The following is a 24,478-nucleotide window of genomic DNA, read 5'->3' on the forward strand; positions in this document are numbered from 1 at the left end:
GTGTTTTGCAGATTAAAACCAAAACAAAAAACAAAACAAAACAAAAAACTGATGTTCAGAGAGGTTTAATTACTTGCCGAAAGTTACACAGCCCAGAAGTATCTTAAACAAAATATACCATCAGTTTGTCTGATGCCAAAGTGCTTTCCCCACCATAACACTCCAGATCACGGTCAGTCTTAATCATAGCCAGGAAAAAGAACATGATCCCCAGTTAACCAGAGTGAGCAGAAAATGAGTAGTTCTGTCTAATGTCTTGATTAACTAAGATATATCTGTTGTGTTAACTTTCTTTCTAACAATTAATCAGTTTGCTTCCCATCCTAAGTCAACGCAGTACACAGTAACACTTCCCTGATGATTCAGGATCGTCACACCCCACAACCATCATTACGGACAGCATTCGTTACTCAGAAATACCCAAGTGGGTGCAGAAGACACAGACAATTGGACTGAGTGAGTAGGGAGCCCAGAATGACCGAGGACAAATTAAATTACATTCTTATCACTTACCTTTTTGATAATCAGAATGGGAAAAGGCCCTTAAATTGAGACTAATCAAATGATTCAGTTTAGATGGGTTTTACTCAAGTTTACCACAATTTGTGTAAGTAGCTGACAAAATTCATTAAAAGTGACTGCGTATCTCCTTTTATGACTTGGTAAAGTGCAAAGAATGAAGCTTTCCCTGACTCCTGTGTGCTGTTGTGTTACCCCATCATCAGGGAGAGAAATGAACTGTATAATTACCTTCTGAGACATGAATCATCCTTGCTCTGAGGGTCCAGACCTGTTTGACTCTATAAAAGCAGCTCGAGGTCGAAGTGCAAATGTGTACTGTCTGCCATCCCGAGGCTGATATAATTACCAAGCTACCTTGAGGAGATGAAGGTGCTCCCTGCATCTGGCCTTGCTCTCCTCCTCATCACGGCTTTGAACTTTTCCACTGCAGCCCCCTCCCTATTTGCAGCCACCCCCAGGACCTCGAAGAACAACTACCGCCTCGCACAGGTTTGTGAATCTTTGCAGAATCCCCTCTTCCTTCCCCTGCCCCAGAACACTAAAAGGGGGTAACGAGAAAATAAGGAAAAAAATCTGTTGTTGTGTTAAAATCATCTTATAAGTCCATTGAAGTCTAATAGATACTATCTCCTGTGCAACTAAGACTGCTGTCTGGTGCACATTAGGTGTCCAGGTTGCATGACTAAATAAATACATGAATAATGGGTTACCTAGGTACTTTGCTGGGTAGAACTTGAGGTGGCTTGCAAAAAATATATATGCAATACAAAAAGATCAAAGAAGTATTTGAGGAATAATGTAAGAGGAAAATAAAGACAGAAAAATTAAAATTGAGGTGGAAGATTCACACATAGTGCTAAGCTTCCTAGCAGCACACTTGTACTCTGCTCAAAAACTTGGTCAAAATCTAAAGTGAACCAAGTTTTTCCTGGGTGCCTATCTGCTTCTCATTTAAGAGTCTTTCCACTCTAAAGCATATACCTCAAGTAGCTTATTTACTTATACTTTTTGTATTTTTTTAAAGTCCTTCCCAACTGACTGTTAGAAGGGATCTAATACCAATAATTCATATTAGAATTTTTGCAAAGGCTACATGTGACTCAAAGTGATTCAGTGCACATATATTTGCTTCTAAGAGCTTTTTGAATTTAACAGGAAGATGGTGATCTTAAACCTAAAGAAACAAGTATCTAATGATGGTACCTCCAACAGTAGTGAAAGGTGTGTGGGTGAGATGTTTTTGCAGCAGGGCCTTCCTGTTCAGGAGTCTGTCAAAGGATAGCACATCTGTGATTGCCAGCCCTGCCTCCAGATGCTTCCCTACCTGCCAGGCTACCCCTGTGTACTGATTCTGTGGTTGTGCTGCAGAGCTGATTTTCAGAGCTGACCTATATAAAAGTCAGCTTGGGCCCGCTGACTGTTTACGCCACTCATCCATTCTAATTGGTCAGTCCCCCTGCCACACCAGTCATTAAACATTTTGAATATCAATCAGCCCTGCACATAAACAGTACAGTGAATGACAAGGTACTGGCCTGTTAAACTTCCTTCAACTTGAGCCCACTTTGAAATGAATTAAATTCAAAATAGCATATCTCAAATACCAGGGTCTGTTTCAAATTGTCTTGCACTGGTGCACCTAGCTTTGGGTCCCTTTTCCCCGACTGCAGTTTTCCTTCACCCAACCTTGTGCCTCTTTGATTCGGAAACTACAGAGACTTTGTGACCCAGAAGGAGGATAATGCTGTGGCCAGAATTGATCTGAGGTGGATGAAAAGTGTGATTCTGGTGCAGGTTCAGACAAACTGGTCATCAGCAATACCAGCCACACCTATCCACTTACATATCATCTATTACTACTTTTGTACCAAAATGCAGAACCAGAAATATTAACTTTCAGCCCTGTACAGAAAAAAATTGGCTAAACCCTGAGCCGTCTACACAGGAATAAGGCTAGAAAGTCTTGGGAAAAGTTATCCTTGCTAGGAGCATTTGGAAAGAATTAGGCAGCCTTGGAATGCTGGGGATCTTTAGTGATCCCTTACTTCCTTTCCTCCAAAATAAGTCAGCTCTTGTCAATTTTCCCTATGACATTCCCTCAGAAGGACCTTCGCCTGAGGACCTAGAAAACTTGTCAATACCTTGCCACCCAGCAAACAGCACCTGCTCCTGCCTTCAACAGCCCCAGTCATCAGCTCTGGATAAAAGCAGGTGCCACTCTTCAGGAGACTAGAATAATCTGGGCAAACCTCTAATATGGGTCCCAGTGACTAAAACAAAATTAATGTCCAACCTTAGAGTTTATTGAAGCTTATAACAACTTTGGCAGCCTTAAAACACAACAAATAAAACAACATGAAAACAGGCAGTGTAAGTTCATTCATTCAACAATTATTTATTGACTGCTTATTTTGTGCTATGCACCAGGGTTGGTTCTAAGTTTGTGATAAAAGTCAGTGAGCAAAACAAGTAATGCCCCTTTGCTTACGGTACTTACTTGGGGATGACAGAGTGGGTGGGGAGGTGCTGGAAGGAGATAAACAAGTGTCCAAGAATTGGTCAACAAATGTCCAAGATTATTTCAGAAAGTAATAGGAGATGCTGAAAAAAATTAGTCAGGTTGACAGAGAATGGCTATGACAGTGTGGCACATTTTCACTGGGAAGTTCAGGAAGGCTTCACTGAGGAAGTGATATCTGAGATGAACCTGAACTACATGAAACAACCAGTCATGTGAAGCTCTGGAGACAGAGCAGTCAAGGCAGAGGAAGCAGCAAATGAAGCCCTTGGAGGCGAGTCAGGGTGGGGGTGGGGGGTGGGAAGGAGTGAAGGAGCATTGGGCTAGTGTGGCAGGAGCTGAGAGACCACAGGAAGAGGAGGGTGCAGGATGAGTCCCAGAGACAGGCAAGGCCAGTGGGTCACCTGGGCCTGGGAGCTTGTGTCAGGATAAGCAGCATCCACACCATTCATTTCCTTCTAGATCACTCACTAAGAGAGAACAAACGGTTTCTTGTTCCTGGAAACATAAGACAGGCAACATTTCCAACCCCCATATACTTCTTCTCAAACCCACAAACACAATAATCTATACTTGAAAAGATGAACAGGTTTTTAGTTGATCTGCTTAATGTCCGCTTATACCCTTCAAATTCTGATTTGCTGATAAACACGAAGGCTTCAAAAATGATGGATGATAAGATGCTTATTTAGTCTTAACTCAGGGTTTTATTCTACTTTTTGTTTTGTTTTTTTAAAAATTAGCGATATCAATACATTTAAAGCAGGTTGTTAAATTGTACTTGAAAATAATATAAACTGCCCTGGCTAAGTGTCTCAGTTGGAACATCATCATGTGGACCAAAAGGCTGCGCGTTTTGGTCAGAGCACTTACCTAGGTTGCAGGTTCAATCTCCACTTAGTGCACATACAGGAAGCTACGGATAGGTGTCTCTCTCATGCTGATGTTTCTATTTCTCCCTCAATCCCTGACACCCCTGCCACCTGGCGCCACCCCTAGGCTTCCTCTCTCTCTCTAAAATCAATAAACAAATCCTTAGGTGAGGATTAAAAGTAATAATAATAGTAATAATAATAATAATAATTGTTTATTATTACATTATTATGAACTCATAATTAAAGAAAATAAAATAAAAATAAAAACCTTCCAAATGCAAATTGTTAAATTCAGGGTTTTCTTTTTAAGATTTCATCTATTTATAGAGAGAGGGAGGGAGGGAGAAAAAGAGGGAGAGAAACAGCAATCCATTGTGTCTTATATGCACCCTGACCAGGGACCAAACCTGCAACATAGGCATGTGCCCTGACTGGGAATGGAACCAGCGACCTTTCATTTTGCAGGATGACGCCCAACAACTGAGCCACACTGGTCAGGGCAAATTCAGTTGTCTTTACTACCATTTCAATTTCTGTGCATGAAGACATTTTTTAATTATTATTATATTTGGTTCCTACCTTTCTCAGTGATTATTATGCAACAAGAAAGTATTTTTGCAAATATACTAGAATATAGGTGAGTTTTAATTTAATGATTTATTTTGTTGGACACATAAGTTATTTCCACATGAATAATGTTTCTCTGAGCATTTTTATACATCAGCCTAATCGAAAGGATTATTTTTCAGAATAGATTTCCAGAAGTGGAATTCATGAATAAAAGAGTACGCACTTCAAAGCCTTTTGATACATTCGAAAGCATTTTCACAGTGAGGATCTCATTGGATCCTCACACTGCTGTGGTCAGCAGGACAAATAACAACCCTATTTTATAGATGAAAGAGCTGAAATCAAAAGAATTTAAAGGAATTTCCCAAAACTTCTTAGACCTAGGGATTTATCACACAGCACCAAAAGTTCTCACAACTCCCTTTCTATGACTTAGCCAAAGTAGAAAGTAATGTTGAAGAAACCATATCCTGAACTTGACCTTGTGTTGAAGCACTCTTAACTCTTGAGTTTTAAACACTTAATTCTCAGGAAGGACACTGGGAAAGTGCAGTGAAGGAGGAGATGGGGGAAATCTGGGCCACTCACTGGCTTGCTTGGACAGACCCTCTAGGACTCTATTATTTCTATCTATCAAATGTTGAAAGAGAAGTTGAGAGAGGATCACCTGTACCCTAAAACCCTGTGATTTTAACACTGGGGGAGTGAGAAGGGAGGGGGGCAAGAGGGACAACGCTGAGGAGTCCTGAAACCTTTCACCCAGCGTCACAATCAGGTGTTGAGCCAACAGCAGGCAAGTGTTAGAATTAACACAAACACAACTCTAAGCTCACATCTATTTGCCTAATTGAACGTTTGACCCTGAAAAGTATGCCAAAACCTTGTCAGTAGCTTTTGCGAGGAAGTTCCCAGAATGATTTAGGCTCTCAGAACATCTGATAATTCTTCAAAGGAAAACAGTACATCACCATACGGGCCTACCTCAAGACACAAGAAAAATTTCAAATAAGCAATCTAACTTTACATCTAAAGAAATTAGAAAAAGAAGAACAAACAAAACCCAATGTAAACAGAAGGAAGGAAACAATTAAGGTCAGAGCAGAAATAAAAATTTTTTAAAAATAGAAAAAATCAGTGAAACCAAGAGCTATGTCTTTGAAAATACAAAGTTAACAAACCCTTAGCCAAACTCATCAAGAAAAAAAGAAAAAAGTCCAAATAAATAAAATCCTAAATAAAAGATAAGTAAAAACTGACACCACAGAAATACAAGGAATCATTAAAGAATATTACAATTATATGTCAACAAATTTGACAATCTGAAAAAAAAAGATAAATTTCTAGAAGCATATAACCTTCCAACACTGAACCAGTAAGACATAGAATATCTAAACAGCCCAATTACTAGCAATGAAATCAAAGCAGTAATCACACTCCCAACAAATAAGGACCAGATGGCTTCAAAGGTGAATTCCACCAAACATTTAAAGATGAATTAATAACTATCCATCTTAAACTATTTCAAAACATCAAAGAGGAAAGAACACTTCCAAACTCATTCTACAAAAAAAAACAGAATTACCCTAGGGCTAGTATTACTTCATATGAATAGATTAAAATATATCTAACAAATTTCCTATTCTTAGACATTGAAATTGCTGCCAATGTTTCATTATTTACATATATAAATATATATAACATAAATTAAAATATACATGATTTATGTAGAATATAAATGCAAATGTGACATATAAATACTATTTATATATAATAAAAATATATATAATATATTGTCATATTATATATAATAAAAATGTATACATAAACCTTTATTTGCTCTTTATTTGTCTGAAATGAGTTGGGTGAGAGCATTTCCTGGGTCAACAGCAGGCTCCACACTCCACATTTCGTGACTCTGCTTCACTCCACCTAAACAGCCACGAAAAAGAGTGTCAAGCGATGTATGAAAGGTCTAAGCCTTCATGTGCAAATGAAAACTTTAGAAGGCACGTTTAATTTCAGTTGTCTCCAGGGCCAAAGAGCCTGTCCCAGGAAGCCTGCTCCCTGGAAACAAGGCCAACCCCAAGTACTGAACACACCTGAATTGATGAACTGCCTCAGCAGGGAAACAGATTGATTCTCTGTTTTTGTATGAGATAAGAAGCTGAATATAAAGCCTCTGAGAGTTAAAAACAATGATGCAGAAGGATAATGATAGTAATAACTGCTTATCAGAGAAATGAGATAGTCTGTTTTGCAAATTGGGCACAGATGTCAAAGACAAATAAATGATTCATGGGGAAAAATTTTTCATTTCCCTTCCACTATCTTTCTCCCTTACAATCCTACTCATTGTAGGAAAATTATAAAATGCAGGTGAGCAAAAAGTAAATAAGCAAACTAAATTTGTCACTGCCAAAAGACAACCATCGTTAATCATTTGGCAGACTGTATATCTTTCTAAGCTTTATCTATGCAAATACAGCTAAATTTTCTCAAAAATGGAAATATACTCCACACAGTATTTTTCGAACACCCGGAAGACACTGCCGGAGCGTTAGTGCTTCCCAGGGACTGTGCTGTAGGTGTGTCAGCCTGCCTCTCCCTTTCAGGCGTATCTCGACAAGTATTACACAAGGAAAGGAGGGCACCAGGTTGGTGAGATGGTTGCACGAGGAAGCAACTCCCTAGTGAAGAAGATTAAGGAGCTGCAAGCATTCTTTGGCCTCCAAGTCACGGGGAAGTTGGACCGTTCCACGATGGATGTGATCAAGAGGCCTCGCTGTGGAGTTCCTGATATGGCGAACTACCGCCTCTTCCCAGGCGAACCCAAGTGGAAAAAAAATACCTTGACATACAGGTAATGAGATCTAAGTCTTTCCAAATTCATAGAGAAACACTCCTTCTCTCTCTTTCCTAAAAAAAGAAAAAAAAAACAAAAAAAACTTTTGATCTTTATAAATATCATGACTCATCATAACTACAAGAAAGAAGAAGAACTTTTAGGTCCGATTTTTACACAATGACAATGGAGATTCACCAGCAAATGTGATCTCAGGATTATTGGAACGGCTGGCCATCTCAGGTATTACAATTTTACCAGTTAGAGACAACACATTTATCTTTAAAGAAAAAAATCTAGTCTAGGGTTAATAACCTGGCAATATCAGCCAGCATTCTTAAAACAACCTGTTCTCTCAGAAGGGTATGATAAAACTCACTTATCAATAAATTGTTTCCGTGGATTTAAAAAGTCATTTATTGATGGTTTATTAAGTATCCGCTGTAGGCATTCGATTTTGGAGATAATTCGTCCTTTATCTGTCGGTGCTTAGCCCCAGGCTCCTCCTGGTTGCTCCACTTAATGCTCCCCTCCCCCTCCACCTCCACACTCCCGGGTCACCTGGCCTCCTGCCCGGAGCAAGGATTCTGTGTAGTCCGAGGGGACATGCGTAGTCATAACCTCATAACCTCATCCTCTCTGTGCTCTAGGTCATCACACAGGAATTCTTTCCCAGCAACACTGTCCCCTTTCTGGGGCCGGCACAAGCCTCCTCGAAGGTCCGCAGGTCCGGCTGAGTTAGACCATTCATGATGCCTAGCCCTCCGCCTGAGGGCGGGGTTGGAAGTAGGCGGAGACTGCTTGGACCTGTGGGCCTCTAGCATGCTAGACAGAAGTGGCTTTGGAGAAAGGAGAGCAGCCCCCATTTCTGTTTGCCCCAAGTGTCACAAACAGGGATTTTCTTTCCAGGTAGAAAAACAGACCAAGCACAGCTGCAGGGAGTGGAACGCGCAGGCAGTGCTGGTGGTGGAGAGCAGCCCGGAAGGCATCTTGAACTTGAGGCAAAGCAGTTTGGAATTTAATCCCAGGGCAAGGAGAACAGTCCACCAGGGTCAGGATCAGATTTCGCTGTCTGGATGAACACATCCAGTAGAGATCTGGACATGGAGAAAGAATGGGCTGTTAAATAGTCCCAGCAAGTGGTATGCTGGAGCTGGCTACTGACAGCTCACAAGAGCCAATCCTTAAATTTTCTGCAATTTTGCAGCCAGTTAGTTCATAAATTTCCAAGAATTTTGTGAGCTGGTTAGTAAACAAAGCCATTATTAAAAATGAAAGGACATAAGCTTACAATTAAACAAATTATATGAAAAACAAAGGTAAGAAAAACATTGCTTTTTAATTATTCTACTACATGTATCTGTGTTCCCCAAGTCATTTACATATATTTTATTTGTTATCATGAAAATGATGTGCCCTTGCTCAATTCTTCCCAACTTGGTGTTCTACGTGGCACGTTGGAAGCTTGAAATTAGCTATAATGAGAGTGTTTACAGTATGAAAATCTGCAAATCCTACAAATCAACAATTTTCGTCATAGATCCAGTTGTTAAACTGTACCAGTACAACCCTTAGTCCTTGGGATCAAATTAAGGCCCAAACTAGGCCACTTGTTAGCTGCTATGAGCTTGTGAGTCCTGGAGGTGGAGCTCTGAACACGACTATATGTCGGCTTCAGCTTAAGAAACACAAAAAGTATTTGTTCCACTCGTGGAAAAACAATGTATAAGGAGTTGAACACACAGTGATTATGAGATGATTAAGGGTAAGACATAAAAAAATTATATAAACCCATGGAATCTTTTTCATCACTTTATTAAAATAAGCTGTCATAGAATTTTAGTCTGTGAATATGTGCAGCAAAAGCAGAAGGCATAGATCAGGATAATCTGGGACTTGGAGAAGTGTAATACATTCTTGTGATAATTGGCAGCCCTCAAACCCCCTCTGTACCCTCCCACTGCCCATCCACTCTTGCTCTGCCCGGTCACGAGAGGCTTAATATTCTGTCTATATAGCTACTGGATTCCAGAATAACTTCTTATAACAGAGGGTTTGAAAAGACAAAACATATCATAGTGCTTATGTGCATAGCCTTTGGAATCAGATAGAACTGGGCTCAAATACTGACAAATCATAAAATGTAGATTATTATTATTATTAACTCTTAAATTGTGCGAATTAGATGGGCTATCACATTAAAAAGTGCTTAAAACAGTGTCTAGCCCTTAGTCTGTGTTTAAAGATTATTAGCCATTATCACCATTGCTTTACTGATCTCTTGACCTTGGGTTGTGACTCCTCTGTATCCTCTTCTGGGGCCCTTTCTGTCTCTGTCCCTGCCTCTCCAGCCCAACACACAGTCAGCTCAAAGATGTGGCTGCCTTGTCAATAAAGTGGGGGAAATTCAAGGTACTAACTGCACAGAATTGTGATAAATCACAGATTCTTGTTATGCACTGGGCTTGGTACATTTTGAAAGCATTAAATGGTCCCTGTAGGGGTCCTTCTGGTTTCCCCTCTTCAACTTGCAGTGTTTGGCCCCAACCCCTGGAGTTAAAAGATCTAGTTTCTTCTCTACCTGATGCTGAGTTGTTGAGTTGAGCTATTTACCATCCTCTCTGTGAGACACGGTCCCTTTTGGGGAGGGGGGTGTGGGATTACCTCTGTTGGTTTCTGGTTGCAGTTGTATCATCTGCATTAGAATAACCTAGAACACTTGGAAAAATGCAGATTTCTGGATCACACCAGTACATTAAAAATCTCTCTACATAGTTATCATGGGTCCTAAAATTTGAAAACCACTGAGGAGGCTCCAGAAACTACTAGTTTTTATCCATGAACTCATCCATTCATCAAGTATATTTGCTAAATACCCACTATGTGCAAGGTACTGGACTAGGAGCTGGAGAAAGAGAAAGAAAGTAGGCTCAGTCCTGCTCTCCAGGCTGGCTCTCGCAGACCTGGCTTCTCATTCTTTACCCACTATTCTGTCCCCGCCCAGGTCCCAGGGAGAAGTGCCTGCCTCCCGACCCTCTTGGCATGCTGCCAGAACCCATCCCCACCACACCCCACCCCGGCACCAGAGCAGCAGGTGTTAGGGCACCACCAACTGTCTCTCTCTATAACCCTTTGTCCCCGCCCCCCCCCAAAAAAAAACCTCTTTAGTTTTCTGCCTGCAGATGTCATTGTCACACCAGGGTTTGATGAAAGACTCAAGCCTTTTTCAGTTCAAGTGAACACTTCCTCTTCTAAAATGCATTATTTTAAGGTAACAAATATTCCTCCATGACCCTGGGGAGATCCTGATGGCCTTTGAATAAGAGTTTGCAAAACCTCCAAACTCCACATTTTTATTTTTTAAAATTGAAAAATCTCAGTCCCTTATGGGGAAAAAGAAATCTCTTCTCAATTAAAACCACATTAGGAAAAATGGACTTCTTGGTACTTGTACAGTTCTACAGGTATTATTCTTCAAAATTAGTTACAATACAGTAACAATGAAAGACAAACGGTTTCAGCACCAGATTATCTTAACTCTTTCTTCACTTTACTTTTCTTATTGTTTACCATGGTTCAGTAATTTAGCTAATATGAAAGCAAAATAAGAATTAATGTTTTGAAGGAAAAAATCTAAATTGTAGATTTGTGTTTAATATTTAAAATTTTAATGCAAACTATAATTCTTGGCTTCTTCACTTACTGTTTACTAAAAGAAAAACATGTTCCTTCTGTTTTCACAGAATAGCCAAATACACATCTTCCATGACTTCTGCGGACGTGGACAAGGCAGTGGAGATGGCCTTACAGGCCTGGAGTAGTGCTGTTCCTCTGAACTTTGTGAGAATAAATTCAGGAGAAGCAGATATTATGATATCTTTTGAAACAGGAGGTACTGTGGTGCTTCTTGGATTTTGTCTACTAATCCAGAGGAGAATGTTCTAATACTATTCCTTCTACAATATTTAATCCAAGTGATCAGCACAATCCTTCTGCACGGAGTAATGTGATGAGCAGAGGTCAAGATCATGGCAACGCCATGATCTTCACCAGGACAGAAAATAGAACCAGAGGGATTCTCAGCATTTCTTGTCATCATTAGGCTGAGCTGTAGAATGGACACAGTATCACCAGTTTTCACTGTGGTTTTGTCCCATCAGCAATAGATTCTGTCCGATTTAGCTTTCCCATTGGTTGGGGGGCCACATGACCTCACGCTATTCCCATAATGATGTTCGTTGCTTCATATTCCCTTCCATGTTAGCCAAGAATCTCCCATCTTAAATCCTCACTGGAGGAAACAAATTTTACTGCGGCCCTGACAGCTTTGCCCCTGCAGCAGTGGGTAGGAGAGTGGTGTTGCTGCCTTTCCCCCACTTGCAGACTACTTTGAGAATCACTGGGTCTGCCTCCAACTGGCCCCCTTTTTCATCCCCTACTCACCCTGGTAGGGAGTAGGGGCATAATTTTGCATGGAGATTGGTAGAGCTCTCCTCAGAGAAATCTTGTCTAGTTAGTAAACAAAGGAAAGGCCATGAAATTACCTTCTCTTCTTAGCTTCTAATAGACCAACTAAGCAAGTGCCACTGCCTCTTACCCTCCATGGATAGCATTTCTAAGTGTCCTTCTGATTTCAAGTCTTGATCTTAATTTTAGTCCAATGTCACTAGGGAAAACCATGCTTAGAAGCTAGGAGAGAGAAGATCAAGCAAATCCTGAGTATAAACCCTGCAGAGATAGCCCATGGTGGGGCCGGTTCCTCCCAGAAGACAAAGGCGGCCCCCAGTAAAGTGGCAGGACCATGTGGCCCAGGGCAGCTTTGGGGGCCATGGAGTGAACATATTTCATGCTTGTGCCTTGTCCCCTAAATTGAAATACAAGCTGACTAGAGACTGTGCTGCATTTCACTAGGTGCCTCAGCACAGGCAACCTGATTAAACTGTACCGCTTCCCAACCTGGGAAATGACACGCCAGAACTTTGTTCTGTTGGTTTTTAACAAAACAGTGTAATGTCACAAAAATCCTGAAAAACTATGAAATGTAGCTTCAACACCATCCCTTAATGTATTCTTCCTCTTTTTCAATTAGCTTTGTAATAAACTGTTAATTATATAGACAATAAAACAAAAATATACGAAGCTTTAAAAGTTAGGAAGTTTTGAACACCTTTATTACTTTCATGAGTTTTACACACACAAGTATATGGAAATGACAGAGAAATTTTTGACACTTCGTTAAATTGTATTGAATTACATTGTGCTGTACAAACAGAAAGCGCGCACGTGTTCAGTTTGTGGGTACCGTCTTAGCTCAATCTCACGTTGAAAGCTGCTCTCCACCAATGCACTTGCAGCCCTGTCAGTGAAGGAGGTGGCTATCGGATGACCGGCTGTGCTGCCTCCTTTTGCAATCTATGGCACGGCAGGATTCACAGTGTGCCACACGCTAAGTAACATATACCATAGTAAAACAATAACAGAACATTTTTTATTGTTATGCTTACTATCTTTGAAATATAAAATAGCCTTTTAATTTCTCAGTTGACATTGAACTTCTTATTCTCAAAAACAAATACTGAAAATGTATCTGTATGAGAAGTATCAGTGCTATTCAGAAAGTTGTCCATTCCCTGTAACATTGTATACCTGTCAAACTGCTAGAAGGACTAAGTGCTGTTGGCATTTCTCCCACTTGTTTAGATCATGGGGATTCCTACCCATTCGATGGGCCTCGAGGGACTCTAGCCCATGCATTTGCACCTGGAGAAGGCCTGGGAGGAGATACACATTTCGACAATGCTGAGAAGTGGACTATGGGAACGAATGGTATATATGCACAATTCACCATAACCTGGAAAATAGTGTACCTTCTTCTGGGCCTCCATCATGAAACCTTGAGGTTCAACGTCCCAAGCCACCCTTTAACTAGGGGGGCTGGCTAGGAAAAACAAGTAAGCCAAAAATCCAAAAGGGAACACTCTAAGGGAAAGACCCTGCCCCCATTGTGTTCTAGACTTGTCTGATCTCTGGTTCATAGCGTATAATCTGAGGAAGCAGCAATCCCCTCCTCAACACACAGCTCTATTGCTTCACCTCCATAGTATTTACTGTTTCTTACTTGTACTTGGAAATGGATTACATCGGAAATGACTTGAGGGAATCAGTGCTCTCCTGAGAAGCGTGGTGGGATGGGTATAAAAGTTCCAGAACATCTTGCATGTCCTCTGGAAATCTTCAGTGTGAAACCCGTGTGGATAAAGAGGAGTAGGCTGTAACAGCAGGGAACTAGTAAAGCGTTTGTGACCTAAATCTACATATGATTGCCACTATTATCATTTTGCCACTATTAGCTCTAATTAGACCCTTTTTATCAACCTAATGAGCATAACTGACAATGAACAAAATTAATTGATTTACATTTCCCACTTCCTACACCCCCAAGCCTCTCCTAGCCAACGGGGAAAGAAGTAAGCAAAACTAAGTGCCAGAATAAGCTACCAACCTTTGAATAATCCAGTTATGAAAAAAAATAAGTGAACTGTGTTTTGGGTGTAAAGTCTCCTGTAAGACAGAAGATATGGAAAATACAATGCTGTGCTGATGCTGTCTTCTCTTCTCTCATATTGTCTAGGTTTCAATTTGTTCACGGTTGCTGCGCACGAATTTGGCCACGCACTGGGCCTGGCCCACTCCACAGACCCCTCGGCACTGATGTACCCAACTTATAAGTACCAGCATCCCTATGGATTTCACCTCCCCAAGGATGACGTGAGGGGGATCCAGGCATTGTACGGTACAATCTCTACACTTCTTTGACAACTAACCCTGAAAGTAACCAGCGTGTAGTCTCCAACTTAGAGAAAGTGTACTTTGCCAGGAGTTAGTTACCTGCAGAGGTAAAGATTAAGTTAGACAACACAGCCCCAACTGTGCCCTCCTGTGAATGAATAGCTTCTTTGCCAGATATGAATATTGCTTTATTCAAAGATGTGTAATTACATTTTATATTTTTTCTCCAGAGCATATTGCTCCAACAGTGACTATAGAAAAAACAATCATATGTAGGTGTTCATGTTTGTTTGTTTTTTTGGTTTTGAGTGTAGATTAGGATTTAGACTTTGGGAAGAGATAGATATAGTTTAGCATTCACAAATATGGTGCCCACCCATTTTCAGATAAGTGGCCTTATCTTTCTAAAAACAGCAATTATGACAATAATAAGTATATCACTCAATTGCACAGACAATCTGCAGTTTACAAAAAAAAAATGTCCTGAGTTATCTTGTACCATCCTCACAACCAGCCTGCGGGGTGTGAAGTGTTTTCCCCATTTTATAGCTGAGAAAGCTGAGGCTCAGTGACAGTAAGTATCCAAGACACTCAAAATTATCTCAAGTGTTAAATTCTTTCAACCGTAATAAAGGATTACTAGACACTCTATATCCACTTCCTTAGCAAAAAGACAAACCATTAATCCATAAGAAGAAATCTTGATACACTGTTAGGACTTAACCCTTTTTCTTTCATGGATAAAAGGCAGAAAAATCTAGAATCTGGTTTTCCTTTAAGCCTTGGAGTCCTTTGCTTTATAAGAGGATTCACCAGAAGATGTCTCTCCCCCCACACTCAATCCCCCACTCCATTTATTCTCTTATGTATAAGCTGGGGGATGCAGGGAAAGTGAAGTAATAAGAATAATACACCTTGGCTGCTGAAATAAACATCTCCAGGGTCTCAGTGGCTTAGCATAATGCACAGTAAGATCTATCTCCTGCTCATGCAAAGACCGATTCAGATAACATGCCTGTCGGACAGCCCTGCTCCCCACAGTGACACAAAGGCACTGGCCCCTTCCAGTCTCTGCATCCTTCACTTCGTAGTGCTCCGCTTCTATCCATGGCAGTTCAAAAGCTGGGGGAAGTCATCTTCGTTAAAACAGTTTCTTGGACTGCGAGTTACTCATATCACAGACAATGCCTTTAAATGCCAAACACCTTCAGTGCACTTCAGTGCCACAGAATTCTCAGTCTGCCCTGCGTGCCTAATGAAACACTGTGCACAGTGCAGGGCACCCAGAAGTGGATGAAAACACACAAGGAAGTTATCATCTTATTGAGAACAAAGTATTTAATTACAAAGAAACGATCAGTGGCAACCTTTAAAATCCATCTCTAACTTGGAACACCTGTAGCAATCAAAGAAGTCATTGTCTACTAATAAAATAATAGCTACCATTCTTTCAACATTTACTATGTGCCAAGCATTCTACCAGGTGCTTTCAGGCACCATTGAATTCTCACAAAAACCTGAGGTTGGTACTGCTATTGCCCCCTCCCATTTTACAAATGAGAGGAATGAGGCTTTGAGAGATTAAATTATTTGCCCATTTATCACACAACTCAGCACCTAGCGAAGCTGGATCCATCACCTTGTCAAACACAGTGAAAGTGGGTCTCTGGGGTGGAAGTGTCCAGACCCCAGACTCCTGGTGCCATTTGACCAAGTCACTTTGATTTCCTAGGACCTCGGAAAACATTCCCAGGAAAGCCCACTGTGCCAAATGTCCCCCCTCATAATCCGTCGATCCCTGACGTCTGTGACACCACCTCATCCTTTGACGCAGTGACAATGCTGGGCAAGGAGCTCCTACTCTTCAAGGACCGGTAAGCCTAAAACCTGCTTAAGACTATGAGGTGGTCCTAGAAGTGTGAAGGAAAGTAATGTATAAGCTTTTCTACACAACAGCATCTCATTCTTCCATGTCAGTGGATTTTGATTTTCATCTTTATTTTGTGTATGTTTACAGGGTGGGGCAAAAGTAGCTCTACAGTTATGAGCATGTGAAACAGTTTATTCTTGTGTTATTATTTATTCATTATGAATTTTTTTCCATATGAACAACTGGAAACCTACTTTTGCCCCACACTGTATATTATTCTAATGAATATAACATTACTTATTTAACCAATCCATACTTATGAACATCTAGATTATTCCCAATTTTTAAAAATTATAAACAGCTTAAACTAGATCTTTAAAAATGGATGGGCATCCAGTTTTCAAAGGCAAATTAGAGCAAGAGCTCAGGAATCCAGGCTTTGGCATCAGGCTAAGTTGGTTTAAATTCTGACCCTGCTTCTTACTGATCAGGTGACCCTGAGGAAGTAATGAGCCACATACTGTGATTACTCAATAAATATCGAGAAGTGAGAATCAAAAATTATGTACAATGGATTGAGGCTTGGAAACTTGAGGTATTTTTATTACTATTAGTTTTATTGATTTTTTATTAAGGCATTGATTATTGACTTTTTTGTTGACTATTAATGAAAGTAAACTTAAACGGAATTAATAGGCATTGATTCAGGAGTGATTGGCACGAGACCCAGCAGAAGGAGCCTGAACACCCTGCTAAGTGACGTTGGCTCTGTCTAAGGGATAACATTGTCAAATTTGCATCCTATTGCCCACACCGGTGCATGTAGCACTTTTCAGTGATAAAGAAATGAGATGCTAGCCATGGTGTAGCACGTAGCTTATTCTTTTGACAAATATCAGTGGCTGAGGTAGAGACAAAGGCAACCATGAAGTTAAAGATATTACGCCTTTCCATGCAATTAGAATTGTTTTCTTAAAAAGCAAAAAAAAAAAAAAATTAAACAATCTATCAAAGTATGAGCATTTAGCGATTACTAATGACTATTTGAAGTATATACATCTTTTGACAGTCTTGCCTATACATACCGAGAGTGGTGACAGAATAGAAAGAGACTCATGGATGAGAGACACTTAGAAATGAGTGGTCAGGGAGAGATTATGAGTGATCCCCCTTATAGCACTGGATCTGCCACTAACTCTCCATGGGACCTTGAAAGATTCGTCATTTCCATTTTAAAATGAGGTGCTGTCAGATAGTAATAGTGACTTGAGTGTGTTCAGTACTTACTTTCTAAACACTTGTCATCAAATCCTTACTACGGCCCTGTGAGGTATGAATCATTATTCTTTTCTTATAAGACACAGAAAGGATAAGCAACTTTCTCAAGAACACATTGCTAGTGAGGGGTAGAACAGGGACCCACATCTCCATTGCCCTATGGCAGGGCTGTGCTCCTAACCACCCTGCTCTACTGCCTCCTACTATGTCATCCAGAGAAAGAATCCCATGATTATAGCTCTGACCCTCTATCGGCTGTCACCAAAAGTCCAAAAGTGCACACTAAGCCTGGACAAAGAACAAAAAATTCATTCAAGTCACAGCTACATTGGCAACCTGGGGCCATTATGAAAGAGCTCCCAGTCTGTTCTCTCCCACCCACAAGCCTGGAATTCCCCACCACCAACACTAATCTGTTGATGAGACATTTCAAACTGTGGATGTAATAACCACATTGTTTGTTTCCAAAGCAAGATGGAATGCAGCACCTTTTGAAGTCCCTGTGAGACTGTTACATACTGCCCGTAGTGTATAAAGGTACATGGGTACATTCCAATGTTCTGTCTGAAGAGAAATAAACTTCAGGTATAATAAGCTGAAAGCCATACATATTTAATTTACATATGTTTATTCTTTATAATAGATGACAAAAATACTGAGACTTCCCAGTTTTCCTAAGGCACTTTGGGAAGAGTAGAGGTAAATGACCAAATTGCAGCCATACCAAAGTTATATTTGTATCTCTCAGGTTATTCTGAGTTTTATACAATATCATTTTAAGAATAAAATCAAGCATATCACAATCAGCTATAGACCTTAGAAGAATAATAGCATTTTACAGATGGAATAAATATAAAGGTCATTCATGTCCAAATTCTTTGTTTTAGAGATAAGAAAGCTAGGCCAGGCATCCCAGCTGAGCAGACCCTCCATGGCTACCCTGGTCTTCTGACTCCCAGTCTTGAGTCAATCCTATCACTTGCATAGAAAACCTTCTGATTACGCAGTGGAGCCACCAATAGAAGCACCAAGTGACTTGGATGCACTTTTGCCCCTTGATTGGGTCTATGTGAGTTAGTAGGAAAGCACTTGGGGCTGCTCCTGGTCTCCTGGGCTCTGGCCTGCCAGTCAGCCAAACAGCCACAGGAAGAAGATGCTCTTCCACCACCTGAGTTTCCCAAACGTGAGTGATAGGCTTCTCCTCATCCCATTTTATTCTCAGAGTGAGATTTATTTAAAATAAATTTATTCTTTATTTAAAAACATCTGTACCTTACATTAGAATGCAAAGAAAGACATTTCTAAGGGTATGCAAATCCCCAGGGGAATCAACAAGAAGGATCAATGACAAAGGCAGGCGGAGGGAGGCACCAGCAGGACTCGGACAGTCCTTTGCTGAGGAGAGTGATGGGGCAAATCATTAAAAGCAGCAGCATAATTCCCATGAATAGAAAAATCAAGATTTCTGGGGCACCTGAAGAAAAGCCCGATGTTAGATGTGTTGAATTTCAGGTTTTGTGATTCTAGTGGGATTTTATAGGACTTAGCTGGTGCTCAGAGGAGAGGGGAAGACTTCGCAGGTTATGGAATCTCCCACACAGAAGAGATGGTTAAAGGTGTGAAAATAAACTCCAATAATAATAACAACAATAATGGACATTTTATGATCATTTATAGTGCACTGATCATTTTACAAACATTTACTTGTTTAGTCCACACTGTTATCATCTCCAGCAGGAATTTTAACCTACATCTACTTGACATCAGAGACAGAATTCCTGTAGTAGTACCCCAAATAAATCAGAAAAAAAGAGACTTTTTTAAGTGAATAACAGTGGAAATGCTTCCCAAGGTCACCAGATTGAGAACTGAAGACAAGGGAGGGCTGGCCTATATAATGAAGGAGTGTCATTTCAGTGGAGCAGTGAGGGAGGAAACCAGATGATGTGCAGTGAGAGAACAGTGGTGGGGCGCTAAGGGAGGCCATTCATTTGAGAATCGATAACAAGGGAAGGTAAATCCAGAGCTGGAAGAGGTAGCAGGGTCAAATGAGGATTTTTCAAGATAGGAAATACCTGGATGCATTTGAAGATGTGAAAAGGAACCAGTAGAAAAAAGAAATGCACAGCACTGTGCAAAAGAAGGGCAATAAACTCAGTAACCACTGCTATTTAGATAGTACATTGGGAATCTAGCATTTCTCAGGGTTCCATGGGCTTGAGGAAAGTCAGCGTGACTGAAGAGGAAGTGTTCCTTCCTCGCAGTCTCCCTGGAGGAGTGTCTTTTCTGTAAGGTTGCATCCCTGAAAGTCAATGAACAGTATTGTATTGACTTAGACGGATCCTCTGTTGTGTATTAAAAATTCAAAGAGGCAGAAGGTATACTAAGATTCCAGGTTCATCATTTCTTCTGACCTCCCTCCTTCTGGCTAAGAAAAGGATCCTTCACGTCTTCACAGGTTATGGTTGATAAATATGGTCCCCCATCATCTTCTCAGATGGTTATAAACAGGTAATTTAAGGGGACTAAGCATGGCTTTAACCCACACCACTCTCTCAGCATGGAGTTTGACTCATAAGCTGTATTTTGCTTGGGCTCAGAGAGATGGATGGTGCATGGTTGATTTCTCATCCTCTAAAATACTCTGATAAAGCAAACCTGGTTAGTGAACCCCTCAAAATGAATGGTTCTCAGCTAGCAGTGTGAGAGTTTGTACTTCAAAGTTTCCAGTGACAGAAATATTTCATAGCAGGGAGATAAATTGAGAAAGAAACTTGGCTCTATTGATAAACTCTAAGTTTAAATTTTATATATCACCAGATAATAAATTTGTAGAGTGAAAACATGCCTTTTTAAAGTATCAACAAATAATTGTAAGTATAATCCAGAGTTTATAAAATGCCTTCATATGCATTATCTCAATTGGTCCTTTAGAGTACTAGTACACATATTAGTATTATTTTCACTCTTATTTGACAGAACATACTTGAGTCTCAGAAAATTAAGTGACTCACATGAGGTCACATATCTGATGATAAAACAAAGCTTCAAGCACCCCTTGCTTCTATTGCTGCAGCACCGTCTCAGGGCAGAGGAGCAGCAGTTCAGAAAGATAGAAAGAAGAAAGACACCTCTTCCCCTGAAACTAAGGAATAGGATGACAGAGAAAAACAGAGTCAGGGAGAATAGAGTTGAAGAGGATGGAAAATCAAGGTGCCCATTCAGCTCATGCTGGATTACCTCAACGGTCCAGCAAACAGGAGAGGAAGGTGTCTCCTGAAAATGAAAGACGGATGAGATCAGCTTAGAAAGGTAGGAGTGAAGGTGGTTGGTAGAACAAAAAAAGAACAGAGGTTTGACAAACATGGGCCAAGTCCCTAGCTGTGCCAGGCACTCTGCTAAACCGAAGCTTAAAGGATGACTAGTACATGACCCTGCCCCCCAGGAGCTCCCAGGGCTGGCTGAGAGCTGTGAAGGGCCAGGGGAAGTTCCCCAGTGACCTAATCTCAAACTTGATGAACTAGTTGCTATTCTTTAGTAAAAGGGAGTGACAATTGCAGACAGTATGAAAATCGAAGATCAAATAAATTCTGTTCAACCCTCTGGCACCCATTTATTTTACCAACAAATATTTATTGAGCCCTGACTATGTGCCAGGCACAGTGCTGGCTCCCAGGCAGAGAAAAATAAACAGTGAAGCTAAATATCTCATCTGCAGGTCCATTCCATCAATAAGTTCCATTGTTTTGGCTTCTTTATCAAAAATCAGATTATAGATTATTGATATGATCTCTTTATCTGTTTTCCTTACCAGTTTTAATGGATCCTGCAGCTGTTCTTATCCAACAAGTTTGTAGTTTGGGGGCAGAGGCATAGTTTATATTTTAAATCCATTTACAGGTGTATTAGGAGATTACTATACTCTCTTTTGTCAATTTTAATTTATTTATCATTGTAATCTATAGCTCTAAGATTGTGAATCCTCTGAATGTGTGGGATACCTGAATATCTAAGGGACACCTAAATGTCACTAGGTGTCCTTTCTGCGCATTCCCAGAGCATCCAGGACTTACCTCTTAATTCTGATTCCCCTGAATTAGAATGTCCCAATTACTTACTTGTCTCTACTACTAGTCTGACTGCAAGCTGCTTGGGGGCAGGGCCTAGGTCTTGTTCAATGTTCCATCCTTGATGTGCCATAAATATTTGTTCAATTAATTGAATAGGAAACACAACATGAGATTTGAGGAGTTCCTTAAGTCACTACACGGAAAGTTAAATGTCAAAACTTTATTACAGTTTCTTCATCCACAAATAGTTTTCCATATTGACTCTAGCTTCTGTGGAGTCAACTAAGTATTTGTAATTTACAAAAATAATTTTTGTCTGGAAAACCAAAATGGACCACATTTACATTGCAAGTTTCAACCAACAACATTCATGTGTACTGCCATAGTTTTATGGAAATAATATTAGGTAAGTGGATGCTGCTAAACCTAAACTTAACCTGTGTGCTACCATATTTTCTGTTAATTAGCAGTCAGGTTCAAAGTTGCAAACACTTTCAATAGATAAGTGCAGAAGCAACACAATAATCTATAATTAACATGTTTGCTGTTTTTACTAGGAATAATTGGCACCTTCCAACCACACAATTTGGGTTCATTTATGTAATGTTTATAATGCTCACCTAGATAATATTTATCATTGTGAGATTTTAATTTTTAAAAGATCAGGATAGGAAAAGAAAACATATCAAATGATACTTTCAATAGGAAGGTGCATGGCTTACATGTATAAACCATTGATGTCGTTTCTTCACTATATCTTTCAGTATTTTGACCATCCTTGAAGGAAGGGGGATTGTAGAGATGCTAAGAGAATGAAAGCAGAGAAGAAACTGTTTACTAAGGTCAAAAATGTATGTTCTCCTTAAAAACAAGACAAGGGCAAGAGGCATTTATCATTTCATTTGTGGTGTGCAGTACATTTCAGTTCAATTTAAGATCTAAATTAACCCTTGATCTGGATTTCTTCTGGGTCACCCAATAGGATTTTCTGGCGTCGGCAGGTTCACCTGATGGCAGGGATCCGGCCCAGCACCATCACCAGCTCCTTTCCCCAGCTTATGTCCAATGTGGATGCAGCTTACGAAGTGGCTGAGAGGGGCACTGCTTACTTCTTTAAAGGTACCCTACCGCAGAGGTCTCTAACCTTTTGGGCACCAGGGACCAGTTTCCTGGAAGACAATTTTTCCACAGACAGGGGTGTGGAATGGTTTCAGGATGATTCAAGCACACTGCATTCGAGCTCACCTCCTGCTGTGCTACCTGGTTCCTAACAGACCCAGACCTGTACCAGTCTGCAGCCCTGAGGTTGAAGGCCCCTGCCCTACATGGCAGGGTCCAATATGTTTGGAATACCTAGCACTGTCTGCATTTGGTCAGGGGTCATGAAACATTTTTTGGTCACTCCTTCTCCTCAGGTGGAGTATGAAATGCCACCTCCTTGTACTGTGACAATGACAGAATTGACGGTGACTATCAAACTATTCTTAGAGCAAAGCCTTTACCCTAATGAGGCTTTATGCTAAGGGACCATGATCAAGGAGCTAGAAACTTGATTCCTGTCCCCATGGTCACTGCTCAGAGTGGCATAGCATACCCTCCTGAGAGCCTCTACTTAACAGAAGCCAACATAGATCCCAATGTAAGAACAATACCAATGCCAAGGTATTATATTTTACCTTTGTTTAGCTGTGGTTGGAAGATGCCTCCAGGGCAAATTTTAACTAGCCCCATTTATGATCCTGCATGGAAGTCCTCATGAGTGAAGTATATCACTAAGTGGTGCAGGGTTTTGTAAACTTTAATTTCTGTTTTCAGGCCCTCACTACTGGATAACAAGAGGATTCCAAATGCAGGGTCCTCCTCGGACTATTTATGACTTTGGGTTTCCAAGGTATGTGCAGCGAATAGATGCTGCCGTCTATCTCAAGGATGCACAGAAGACCCTTTTTTTTGTGGGAGATGAATACTACAGGTATGACTTTTCTCCTTTTGATTGTCCAGCTGTATTTAATGGGAAGGAAGAAAAACCTGGAGCAGAAATGAATGTGGGGCAAGTTTGCAATGGGCCCATTGACTCTTCTTGGCCACTGGGGTGCCATTTATTGATGATTGACACTGTCTTCGAGATATGGAGCCATCCAAATGATAAATGAAACATTAATTCAATAATACTATTCTTTGGTCTCTAGGACACCAAACACCCTGATCGTTCAGTGCACTCATTAACTGGACCCCCAGTGACCTAAAAGTGTGGATGCAGCATCCCCAAATACATAACCACCCACTGGGCATGGCTGAGGGGAGAACTGGTTCCCTGTTGTGTGAGTACCAATGCATTTCAGAATGCCCCGTGATTTTGTGCAAAATGGGCATGACCCTGACTGTGGGGCTCTTTGAAGAAAAGTTCTGTTAAAAGGAAAAGACCTTCTTCCTAATTCCTTTTATTTAACCTAGAACAGGAAGATTCTTTTTATCCAAAATAAATTATTAGCCATTTCCACGTTGGTCCCTGAGGAGGTTTTCATAAGCAGACCTGAATATGTCATTCAATCACAGCACACAGGGTCATACCTCATTTCTCCTGCTGGGTTTCTCTCCCTCACTGATTCATGTTAAAGGATGGGAACACCTCTTTGCCAAGCACTGCCTCTGCACACCACCCCTCTATTCCCAGTTCAGTTCTCACTTGGGCATTGCTTTTTCTCTCAACTTCAAAAGAGAAAAGCAAAAATATATTTTAAGTGGGTGACTATGCTCAACATTTTTAGAGTTTGGTTGGAAGTAGGAGGGCACACTTTGATCCAATCATTTTATTTTATATCACCTTCTTTTTTATTATTATTGTTATTCTACTACAGTTGTCCCAATTTCCCCCCCTTTGCTCTCCTCTGACCAGGCCATATCCCACTCCCACAGTCAATCCCCACACTACTACCCACGTCCATAGTCATTCATACATGTTTTTGACTAATCCTTTCCCCTTCTTTCTACCATTATCCCCCTCCCCCCATCCTCTGGCAGCTGTCAGTCTATTCCACATTTCCATGTCTCTGGTTCTATTTTGTGTGATAATTTATTCTGTTCATTAGATTCCTTTTACAAGTGAGATCATATGGCATTTGTATTTCACCAACTGGCTTATTT

The 24,478-nt window shown here is 40.5% G+C and overlaps 1 protein-coding gene across 1 annotated transcript in view; it reads left to right on the forward strand.

The window, feature by feature from the left end:
* Positions 1-885: 885 nt before the first annotated feature.
* Positions 886-24,478, forward strand: part of MMP20 (matrix metallopeptidase 20) — a 37,109-nt gene continuing 13,516 nt past the window's right edge. The window contains exons 1-8 of the mRNA XM_045818218.1: positions 886-1,011; positions 7,098-7,345; positions 11,071-11,219; positions 13,028-13,153; positions 13,959-14,120; positions 15,849-15,990; positions 22,317-22,453; positions 23,150-23,306. Of these exons, the coding sequence (XP_045674174.1) occupies positions 886-1,011; positions 7,098-7,345; positions 11,071-11,219; positions 13,028-13,153; positions 13,959-14,120; positions 15,849-15,990; positions 22,317-22,453; positions 23,150-23,306 (1,247 nt within the window). The remainder of the gene's footprint in view (positions 1,012-7,097; positions 7,346-11,070; positions 11,220-13,027; positions 13,154-13,958; positions 14,121-15,848; positions 15,991-22,316; positions 22,454-23,149; positions 23,307-24,478) is intronic.

The sequence above is a fragment of the Phyllostomus hastatus genome, unplaced genomic scaffold (genome assembly GCF_019186645.2).
Source record: "Phyllostomus hastatus isolate PE091 unplaced genomic scaffold, TTU_PhHast_1.1 phas_scaffold_317, whole genome shotgun sequence".
NCBI lineage: Eukaryota > Metazoa > Chordata > Mammalia > Chiroptera > Phyllostomidae > Phyllostomus > Phyllostomus hastatus.